General features: G+C 42.0%; 1 protein-coding gene across 1 annotated transcript; it reads right to left on the bottom strand.

The window, feature by feature from the left end:
• Positions 1 to 2,143: 2,143 nt before the first annotated feature.
• On the bottom strand, positions 2,144 to 5,890 carry DMRTA1 (DMRT like family A1). Its single transcript, XM_063296698.1, has 2 exons — positions 5,326 to 5,890; positions 2,144 to 3,043 (listed from the first exon to the last, which is right to left on the bottom strand). The coding sequence occupies exons 1-2, from the start codon at positions 5,873 to 5,875 to the stop codon at positions 2,193 to 2,195; spliced, it is 1,401 nt and encodes a 466-aa protein (XP_063152768.1). The 5' UTR covers positions 5,876 to 5,890; the 3' UTR covers positions 2,144 to 2,192.
• Between the last annotated feature and the right edge of the window lie 5,833 nt (positions 5,891 to 11,723).

Here is an 11,723-nt window from a genome sequence, read left to right on the forward strand (position 1 = left end):
CTACTCATGATTTTTCAGGGATATTTATTATATTACTATTTCAGAGAAAGCTTTGCAACATTTACAAAGCATCTGGTAATAATAAACTTTTGTGAAAGGCAGAAATTATCTGCAGGGGCAAAGGAATAGTCACTGTTCCAGAAGTATAAAGACTGTTCCAGAAGTGTAAAGATTGTTTATATATCACTATCAACACTGAATATTGTACATCCCCAATTTTAATCTGTTAAAAGTTTTTTTCTAAATCTTTAAAGCACTTCCCATGCACTGATATGATTCAACACTTCACTTATACACTTACAGAAAGCACTTCTGATGGACCACACAGGGGCACAAATTTTATTTCCAGTGATAGCCCTTCATATCATAAATGTCTGCCTTTCATTCTGGATGGGTACTTTAAATTACAGGCTTTCAAGTGCCATAAATCAAATCAGCTACCATCTTCCTGCTGGTTAATTCAAGATACATTTTATTAATCCACACATTTATTATTACATGCAGGGCCCATTTGTTCTCCAAACAATTCTATGGTGACATGATTTCCATCCATGCAACCAGGTTTAGCTTCTGAATCAGAACTCCATCACATGCCTGCAGATCACACAGAGGCAGCAGCCAACACACTGGTAGCCAGAAATTAAGGCTTCATATTATGGAGAATATGATTCTTGAGAGGGTCATCTGTTTTTCTCCCTTCCACAAACATAGTTTACCAAAATGTCTAATCTAAACAATCCTTCAAATTATGGTTTATGCAATTGTTCTCCACCATAAAACACAAGCTGTATTCACACACCCTGTTACACCATAATGTGGTTTGTTTGGTTTGGGCTTAGTGTGGTTGTGTGGGCATTTCAAGAGTGGAGACTGGAGCAGTTTGCTTCCCAGATGCTCATGTTTTTATTTCCACTCTTAATCTCTCTCCCCCCAAACAAGTTGAATTTGGTCTGAAAAAAATGTGATTTTGTGACATTAGGAGGGGAGGGTTACAGGGGAGTTATGGGTAGGAATGGGAGCAGAAGCCTTCCAAAGCCCGCCCTTAATTTTGAGGGTCCTCTCACCCAGAAAAAATGGGCCATTGAAATCCGGTCATATTGCTGCCAAATTTTGGCAGGGCAGCATTTTGCATAAATAGGTGCTACAAGTCCCATGTGGATAAGTTGCCCATCACTGGCTTGGGGTAAACCTGTTGCAACTGTGGTTTATTTAATAAACCATGGTTAAATAAGCCACTGTTTAGCACAAATGAGCCCTGGACTAGATTCATATATTGCGCTAAGCCATTTTGACTTAGCTTATTTTGTAAACCTGGCTGTTACAGGTTATTAAAAATCATGGTTAAAGCAAACTATGGCTTAGTATAATGTGTGGACCCAGCCAGTTTTATCTGAAGTTCAGCAGATTCAACATTATACAGCTAGAAACGCAAAATTAAAGATGTTTCTGATCTTCATTACTTATTACTCCATTATTCATATATGTTAAAAGAGAAAAGTGTATGAGTTTGAATCTCATTCACATTATTCTAAAGCATAATTCAGAATTATTTCTTAACCAGGCAATTCCTTCAGTGCTTCCATCTATATGCAAACATAGTTAAGGCATAATATTTTCAGTCTACAAAGACTGCTTATATCCAAAATTCCTTACCAAGTTTGTTACAATCACAGACATGTACTACATATTTCAAGAACCTTTTCATTAAAACGATCAAGTGTCTCTATTTGGAAAACTATTTCTTGATTTCAAACACCTACATTCCAAGTAAAAAGAAAACCAAACATATCAAATATCTTGAAAATGCAAAAGGGAATTCCACAGCCCTGTTTTACTGAACTGGACTTTTTTCACGTTACACTTGGATTTTCAACTCCCTTAAGTGTCACCATTTTTTCCTTCCAAAGTTGCAGAGTAGAATGAAATATATGTTAAATATAAATTCCATATCAATTTTACTTCTAATAATTTTTCACTGTTGACACTCTGAAAATCTCTCCATTTTCAAATTATTTTATGCCTGATTTCAAGCAATTTTTGGGAGGGAATCCCATTGTACCCCTTTTTTTTTTTAAATGAAGGATTTGAAACTAATTTATTAGACGTATTTAAGAATTGGGTTCCACAATGAGTATCAGCCCAACTGAACAAATTAGAATAAGAAAAAGGAAAATTAAGTTTTGATCAATATACTATTTGCGTTCTTCATTTAACCTGGTGTACATCTTGGTACTGACAACCCTGTCTTCACCAGGGGAATAAGATGCATCTTTGATCATGCCTGAAAAGGAAGAGTCCATCACTGGGTGAAAAGGGAAAACAGGAAACAAGCCAGTCCTCAGGTATGGTGCCATCAATCCAGGTAAAGCTCTTCCTGGAGGAGAATATGTCACTCTTAGAGGTCCAATTCCCAGTCTAGGGCTTAAACCATAAAAATTCACCTCTCTTCTGAAAGAGGCCGGGCTGGTTTGAAGAGGGGCAAATGCTGATTTATTGCCAAGTGCTGCGACATCTACTCCGAGGCCAAAATCAGAGGATCGCTGGAAAGCACTGCATTCAGGCAAGACTGGAATTGCAAACTCTCGGAATCCTTGCCTGTGTTCACTTGCATTCAGGATCTGCTCTATAGCTTGGACTACGTCTCCCCTGCAGAGCTGCAGAACTCTTTCTAACCTGCTTTGTTTGTGACTAGGGAAGACCTTTGTAAGGATAACAAGTGGGTCTCTGCGCTTTAAGGCACCAGCAGCAGCAGCAGCAGCAGCAGCAGGGACACCGGCATTACAGGAAACAAAATCCTTGGGGCACTCACTTTCATTTCCCGATTCCATGTCTGAAGAAGACAGAGAGGCTGAACTGTCAGTTCCTTCTAAAGATTCTTCAGGGCCCGACAAAGGAATCTCTTTACTTAAAGCCTGCATCCCAGATGACTTTTCTCGATTGCTTCCAGCAGCTTCAGGAGAAGATGTCAGAGAGGGTGTAAGTAAATGGACTACAGAACTGCCCGACTCACTGCAGTAGAAATCATACTTCTGAATCTTCTCTTCTAGTGTGGAAAAATGTAGTCAAATATTCAAGTTATTACAATATATCTGATTATTGCTTTCTCATATAAACACATGAGGCCTCTACATTACTAGATACGGAATCATACGTTATTCATTATTCTATGTACACAATTCAGTGCCTTTGAAAAACTCCTATTCCTCACTCAGTATTGTCGGTTTAATTCTCAAAGTATTCTACAAACTATGCTTACTTTCACTTCACATATAACAGATTTCCCACAAACCCCCAGTTTGTAAGTGCCCAGCTCACAGGCATGCATGACATATAATGTACATCACTTTTTTTTTTTGGCACCTGTTTTGAAATACCCAAGCTTCATATGTACAGAATGTGAAGCAAACATATGCACTAATTGCAAAGTAGAAACATTGCAACCGTACAATGTGGAAGTCATAAAAAGGAAGCAATATCCACACAGGACATTCTTTGTGTGTGAAGTCACTGCTAAGTGCTTAAAAACCACAAATTGTATCAGAGAATTTTTTTTATCTGTTCAATTGTGTCCGATTCTCGGAGACTGCCTGGACAAGACGCTGCAATTTTCTTGGCAAGGTTTTTCAGAAGTGGTTTGCCATTGCCTCCTTCCAAGGGCTGAGATTGAGTGACTGGCCCAAGGTCTCCCAGCTGGCTTTGGACCTAAGGGGGACTAGAACTCACGGTCTCCTGGGTTCTAGCTTGGTGCCTTTAACCCCTCCACCAAACTGACTGTCATCTGAGAATAAACTATCATAATTGGATAATGTTGCATACAAATGCTTTTGTCATCCACAAAAAAAGAAAACAATGCTACCATGCTTTTCCTATAAACTTATGTTTTTGCATCTACAGATCTCCTACAGCATAAGTTGATCTGCAGAAAGACCATTTAAATTAATGAGAACACTAAAAGAAAACTGCAATACTCATTACCTTTTAACGGAGCTTTCCCAGGACAATTTCTTGGTGCCCTGTATCTTTATCTACTATAGTTGCCCGGATGAAGGGCAGCTCATAGATCCAATTCATTTGCCTTAGAACAAGCAAAATACCTTGTTTCGGTCATATACATGCAATGCCAGATGCTTGCAACGTGAATAATACCCAGAAGCTTTATATAATTTTAGAAGCACTCTCCGTTTTTTCAAGCATTGGTATTTTCCTTAAAATGTTAGCAAATGGCCCACTTGCAGCAGTTATGATAAAAATTAAACTTTTTAACTTCCTCAATAAGCCATGCTATGGAGCACGGTGAAAGGCCACAATCTCAACACATTCTGGGAAGTAGCACTAATACTTGCATCAGTGTGGATGTCTTTAAGATGGAAGAAGAGCTATAATACTATTAGTAACAGGCTTTTTAGCACCCTTTGGGCCTAGAAAGAGAGTTCTTTCTAGAACTCTTTCTATTGTGTAAATTATTATGCCAATGCAAACCCATTTAAGTGAATGGATCTCACAGAGTTCAATGGATTCTATCTACAGTTCATTGTCAATTCCAGCAATAGACAGAATTGGGTTGGGTTCTTTTTTTTCTTTTTTCTCCTTCCTTCCTTCCTTCCTTCCTTCCTTCCTTCCTTCCTTCCTTCCTTCCTTTTTTTCCTTTTTCTTTTTGCTATTACAATAGCCACAGGACAGGCAGGTTTGTACATTACAATCTATCACATCAAGCAAAATTATTCCTACTTTCCTAACGCCTTTCTCCATCAATATCCTAAATAACGTTCCTTCTGTTAATATCTCAAGTAATTAATAATCTTCATAATCCAAAAAGGATTTGAGCTGCCAGTCACCTATAAATTAACTCACATTAAATATACACGCATAGCTAATATTTGGTTTGGGGATCTTTTAAGAACAAAAAACGTGATTCAACCAGACCTACCCGAAATTTGCTGTCACCACGCTCAAAAAGCATTACTGTACACACTGCACATACTTAAAAGATACTACCACCATTCTTAGTGATATCACCCTGATCTCTGCCATGAAGAAATCTAAAACTTAAAACTTGGGGAAAAGAACCAGTGCCCTCCCCCCCCCCCAGATGTTTAATCATAATTGCCCACATCCTCGATTATTATCATTCTCACTTGAGCGCTTGCGAACTATGCTGACTGGAACGCCACCGGTTTCCCATCTCTGACTTAAACCCAGGTAAAACTTTAGCTCGAACTAGCCACGGTTTATTGAGTCTGGGAGGTTCTCTTCTACCGCGGAGGGGCTCATCTGCGTCCACCACTTTTTTCTGAAATTAACCCCAAATATCAAGGGGGGTCCCACCTCTTCGCCCGCGCTGGAACTCCGGGCAGTAACTCTTAGGAGCCGGATCGCTTTCCGCGCTGGCGCCGCCGGCCACCTGGCTCACCCGCGCGGCCGGGCTCGGGCGGACTGCAACAGGCGGCCGCTCCTGCTCCTGGTTGGGGTGAGCCCCGCCGCCGCCGCCGCCGCCGCCGCGAGCGTCGATCTCCTCCTGCGCTTGCTGTCTGCGCAGCGCCACCTGGGCGGCCATAACGCGCTGGCGCTCCGCTATGAGCGCGCACCTGGCGCACGCACAATCCCGCCAGCGGCAGAAGCGCTTGTGGCCCTTCAGCGCCGACACTACGCCGTGGTTGCGGCAGCGGGCGCATTTCGGCGTGCGCGGGTAACACACTCCGCGCTCCAGCCCCACCGCCGCCGCCTGCGCGTAGCAGCTGGAAGTATTTCCCGCGGTGGCGGCCGCCGCCGCGGCTGCTGCAGCTGCGGCGGCCGCGGCGCGCATAAAGAGGCTGGGAGGGCGAAGGAAGGAGGGCGGCATAGGGACCCCCGCCGCTGCCGGGGGTGCTCTGGGCATCGAAACGGGCAGCCCCGGCGGTGGCAGAAGCGGCGGGCTGCTCGTCGCCATGACTCCGCGGGCCCGACAGGTAACGCTTGTTGCCACTCCTGCGGTGCGTCCACGGCCAAGGGCAGCCTTTGCGCGAGTGCGCTCGGGCGCGGGCTCCCTCCGACCCCGAGAGAGTGGCTGGCCGGGTGTCCGCCCACTCGGGAGCAGGGAGCCGCCCACCAAGAACGAGGTGGCAGCAGTCTAACTCTCCAGAGGAGCTGAAAGAAGACACGTGTGTGTGTGTTTGTGGCTGTGGCTGTGTGTCGGCTACACTACTGTACAGCCACAGGAAAAAGGTTACCAAGGCAGACCCCCACTTTTTAGTCTCTGAAATATATGCATCTGTGCAAGCATCAGGGAACTCCGGTCTGGTCTTTTGCCTTCCCGCCTTCCATCACCAACAGCTGGCAGGCAGGTGAGCCCGCGTTCATCCCCATTCAGATCAGTAAAAAGCAACGGCGCGCCACTCTGTCTTCTCTTAAGCAGCCTTGTTAGAAAAATGCCTTACGGTCACGGCGCAACACAACTGAAGTTCACAAATATATTCCGTTCAGTGGGGATACATAAGAAGTGCGAGCACAATTGGCAACTTTTTGCTCCTTCCTTCTCCCTCGCGTTGCTGGCTGCCTGAGGTTATTTGAATAAGACACTTCACACTGCTCCACCATCAGATAAAATTCACTTTGCCACTTTATGTTATGCTGCTCTTAGGCGCTCCTAAGAATAAGCAAGGTTTATTAGAAGAATATAGCTGATCCCCAAAGACTCTTAAGGCACCTTAAAGATTAATAAAATCCATAAAGTTATATGGTAATAAATATTTAACCTAGTTATTGCTGCCAGATATTAATATGGCTGTGCATCTAACCAAAGGAGAGCAAGCTGCAGAAATGAAATGGTTCTCCACTCACTCCAGCTAGAAAATGCTGTAAAAGCAAATATAAAAGTGTACATTTAAAAAAAGTAATGTGCCATAAATTGAATGGTAAATATGTAAAATATTCACAATACATGAAGATTAACCATTAAATATTATGATAGTGGAATGAACTTAGTGTGAAACAAGTGTTTAAAAATGCCTTTCTGTTGCTGTTGTCAGATAAACTGCAAAATTTCTTCCTAGGTACTGTCACTACTGTTTCTCCAAAAGATCCCAGGTCTCCCCCGTGAAGTTCTCAAAGCTTGACAGATTAACGAGATAAAATTTGTCTTATGTAAATTTGTGTTTTATTGGTAATATGACTGAACAGTCCATCCCTTCTCAGCATCTCTGAAACTTTTCACTCAAGAATTGTCAGCCCTGCAAGGCTGAATAAGAATAAGGCGGCAATGGCATATAGGTCAGGACTACTTTTATTTAACAGCTATAATAAGAGAATCTTGCAAGTCTGAATGTGTTTCCCTCTGCCCTCACTTTATCTCCATGTGAACTAGGGAGGGGCATGTCTGAGATGTTTCTCAATTTTCTTTATTGACCCGGGTTCAAGCCCCACTTACTGACCATTGCCTTGGTAGTGGCTCTTCCTCCTGTCCTCAAGGGCAATTCCTCTGCCCTCTACAAGAATTCAGATATTTGATGGGAAAGTCTGAAGGTCCAGGAAGAGAACTTGACAGAAGACCTTACTGATGGGTGTTTGCATACTAATCTCAAACTGTCTTCAGAAGCTAAGTACTAGTGACTTTGTTGTTGTTTATTTGTTTAGTCGCTTCCGACTTTGTGACTTCACGGACCAGCCCACGCCAGAGCTTCCTGTCGGTCGTCAACACCCCCAGCTCCCCCAGGGTTGAGTCTGTCACCTCTAGAATATCATCCATCCACCTTGCCCTTGGTCGGCCCCCCTTCCTTTTGTCTTCCACTCTCCCTAGCATCAGCATCTTCTCCAGGGTGTCCTGTCTTCTCATTATGTGGCCAAAGTATTTCAGTTTGGCCTTTAATATCATTCCCTCAAGTGAGCAGTCTGGCTTTATTTCCTGGAGGATGGACTGGTTGGATCTTCTTGCAGTCCAAGGCACTCTCAGAATTTTCCTCTAACACCACAGTTCCAAAGCATCTCTCTTCCTTCGCTCAGCCTTCCTTATGGCCCAGCTCTCGCAGCCATATGTTACTACGGGGAACACCATTGCTTTAACTATGCGAACCTTTGTTGTCAGTGTGATGTCTCCACTCTTAACTATTTTATCGAGATTTGTCATTGCTCTTCTCCCAAGGATTAAGCATCTTCTGATTTCCTGACTGCAGTCAGCATCTGCAGTAATCTGTTAACTCTTTGTGTCTTAGTACAGCAACAGGTTTGGTTAAAATATCAGCAATCATGTTTTTTGATTCACAATATTTTAACATTATTTCTCCTTTGCTTATCATATCTTTGATATATTGATATCTAATATCTATATGTTTTGTTCTATTTTTGCAGGCTTCAGGTTTTGCCATAGCAATGCAAGCTTGATTATCCTCATAAACAGTTATAGGCTGGTTCACTTCCATGCCTATGTCTTTTAACAAATGTTTAAACCATGTAACCTCATTACAGGTTTGTGTTAGAGAATAAAACTCTGCTTCTGCAGTGGAAAGAGCAACAAGTGTTTGTTTTCTAGAATGCCAGCCTAAGCTAGATCCAGCAAATTGAATTAAAATCCCAGAAGTGGATTTTCTGTCACTGACATCTGCTCCCCAGTCAGAGTCGGCAAAAGCCTGCAATTTCTTAGCTTCAGGCAATAAGTCTTTGTTCCTTGCAAATACCTCATTAACCTCTTCAATGCTGCTTTTCCAGTAGATGTAGGCTTCTCTACCTGTCTACTTAAAATGGCCACAGAATTTGAGATATCTGGGCAAGAATGATTTGCAATGTACAGTAAACTTCCAATTGCAGATCTATATTTTTCTGCCTCAGTTAATTGAGTTTCTCCTATATCTTTCTGAAAATCTGTTATCATCGGAGTAGAGACTGGTTTACAGTCTTGCATATTAAAATCCTCTAGGAGCTTTTGAATTTTACTTCGTTGGTTTAACAGAAAACTAACATTCTTCTCCCTGTGTATTTCCAAACTTAAGTAATTTGTCACAATTCCAAGGCTTTTTAATGTGAAATGGCTTTTCATGCAGGCTTCAAAATCAAGCCTTTGTTTTTCTGTTGGTGTGAACAGCAGCAAATCATCAACATAAATGCACAGATACATACAGCCTTGTTTGTCCTTCTTCATATATACACATGGATCTGCTTTTCCTTTTTCAAAACCAAAATTCTGCAGTTTTTCATCTAATTTTTGGTTCCAGGATCTAGCAGCTTGTTTTAACCCATAGATTGACTTCTGCAGTTCACAGACTAGATTCTCCCCTTTTTCATAGCCAGGGGGTTGCTGCGTGTATAATTTGTGGTCTAAATCACCATAGAGAAATGCAGTCTGAATGTCATAGTGGTGAACTGACATTCCTTTCAGTGCAGCAACTTTTAACAGTAATCTAATTGATTCACCTTTAGTAACTGGTGCAAAAGTCTTGTCGAAGTCTAAATCTTTCCTTTGAGTGAACCCTTTTGCAACCAACCTTGCTTTATATTTTTGGATTTTGCCATCAGCATCCCTTTTCAGTTTGAAAACCCACCTACAACCCAGACAGCATTCATTCGGAGGTAGATTTACCAGTTTCCATGTTTTATTTTCTTTCAAGGATGCTAATTCCTGTTGCATGGCAGAATGCCAATTTTGTGCAATCTCAGGTGGTAAAGCATTCACTTGTTCTAAAGACTCAGGTTCTGTGAATATGTGAAAAGCCTTTACTGTTTCAGCCTGAAAACGTGATGGAGGAACGCCTTTATTACTTCTCTGAGATCTGCGAGGTAATACAGGACTTAAATTTTGATTCCTATCACTTTCCTGAGAAGCATCTGTCTCATCAGACAGATCTTCAGTTTGCTTTTCTGGTTTAATGTCCTCATCAGGCAAAAATTCACCATCAGCAAGTCCTTCCTGTTCTCTTGTGGTGGTCAGGTCAACTGGAGAGCTAGAGTTTAATCTCCCCCAGTTTTGTTCAGCAAAAGAAGCGCTTTTGCTAATTATCAATTTCTCTCCCATTATGAACCTGTAGCTCCTTTGGCTTTGTTCATAGCCAACAAAGATGGCTTTCTTTGTTGTGGGGCCTCCTTTCCTTCTCTGTTGTTTTGGTATATGAACCCATGCAGTGCTACCAAACACTCTAAGATAGTTTACCTTTGGTTTCACACCATAAAACAAATAGAATGGAGTGTCCTGAATCACAGAGTTGTACAATCTGTTTTGTACATAACAGGCAGTAGATATGGCCTCCCCCCAATACTTAAAAGATAAATGTGAATCTTTCAGCATGCATTTCATCGCATTTTGCAAGGTTCTGCCCTTTCTTTCAGCAACACCATTTTGCTGAGGGGTGTAAGGGTTAGAAAGAATTTGTTCTGTCCCCTTTTAAATTTGTGAGAAAGGTACTCTCCTCCTCTATCACATTGGAGTGCAGATACAAGCCTAGGGAATTTTCCATTTGCCCATGTCACAAAACCTTTAAATTTCTCAAATGCCTCATCTTTATGTTTTAAGATGTAGATAAATGTGTATCTTGAGAAATCATCAATGATGGTCATTGCATACCTTGCTTGTCCAAGACTTGGAGCAAAAGGACCAATAATGTCAGAGTGTACAATTTCCAAAGGTCTAGTTGTAACTCTGTCACTGTGCTTACTCACAGGAGCTTTTAGTGTTTTGCATTCTTTGCAAACTACACAATCTAAGTATTTGTCACAGGGTTTTATCTTTAGGTCAGCACACAGCTGTGGCATTTGTGCTATATACTTGAAATTAGCATGACCAAATCTCCTGTGCATCAGGTGTACACATTGGTCATGATATGGCATGTTGCCAACTGCAGCCTTGCAGCTTGGCTTCCTTGCATTTTGCACAATGTACAAGGAGTCTTTTAACATACCAGTAGCGCACAATTTTCCATTTTTACATATCTCACAACCATTTTTCTTAAATGTTATGACATATCCTGTTGCAGCCAATTGTGCCACAGATAAAAGGTTTGATTGTAAATTTGGCACATACAACACACCTTTTACAGTTTCTCCTAAGCAGGATAAATACAAGTCACCTTGTCCCATAATTTTGGTCACAGACCCATCAGCCAAAGATACACTTTGTCTTTCAGTTTTAGACAGTGACACAAAAGAGCTTTTACAATTACATAAATGACAATTGGCCCCAGAATCTAACACCCATACATCAGAATTACCCTTCTCAGCAACCTGTGCAATTTGGGTTGTCTGAAGAGCCTTCTTCTGTGTTGCCCTTGTGTTCTTCTTCTCTGTCTTTCTACTCTTGGGTCTCAAGGCACAGTCTTTCTGCAAATGTCTAGCTGAACCACAAGTGAAGCATCGCTGACTGGCTAGCGCTGTGGCCTCAGCTTCCTTTCCCTTCTTTTCCTGCAGCTTTCTAGAAGAGATGGGGGGGGATCTTTCCTCTCTCTTCTCCCATTCAGTGAGTAAGCGCTGTGTAACATATGATGGGGTGAAGTCTGTTTCAGGCATAGCCTCCAGGGTACAAATCAGCATGTCCCACGTTTCATTTAGTGAGGACAGGAGGATATAGGATTTTGTGAGAGGTGTAAATTCCATTCCTCTCTCCTGCAACTCAACAAACAGCTGCTGAATATAATGCAGGTGCTCAGGAAGGCTATCTCCTTCTGCAAGGTAGGCTTTGTACAGCTTTTTTGTCAGGGTAACTTTACTCTCTGCTGTTGCCTTTACATACAAGTCTCTCAAAGCGTCCCAAAGTTGCTTTGCAGACTGCA

Source organism: Candoia aspera, chromosome 2 (assembly GCF_035149785.1).
Source record: "Candoia aspera isolate rCanAsp1 chromosome 2, rCanAsp1.hap2, whole genome shotgun sequence".
NCBI lineage: Eukaryota > Metazoa > Chordata > Lepidosauria > Squamata > Boidae > Candoia > Candoia aspera.

What these genes read in the sequence shown, in the direction of transcription:
- DMRTA1 (XM_063296698.1), bottom strand. Translation starts at nt 5,875, where the DNA reads ATGCCCAGAGCACCCCCGGCAGCGGCGGGGGTCCCTATGCCGCCCTCC. An exon ending in GTTCCAGCGCGGGCGAAGAG is followed by an intron (nt 3,044 to 5,325) that starts GTGGGACCCCCC and finishes TTTCCACACTAG; the next exon opens with AAGAGAAGATTCAGAAGTAT.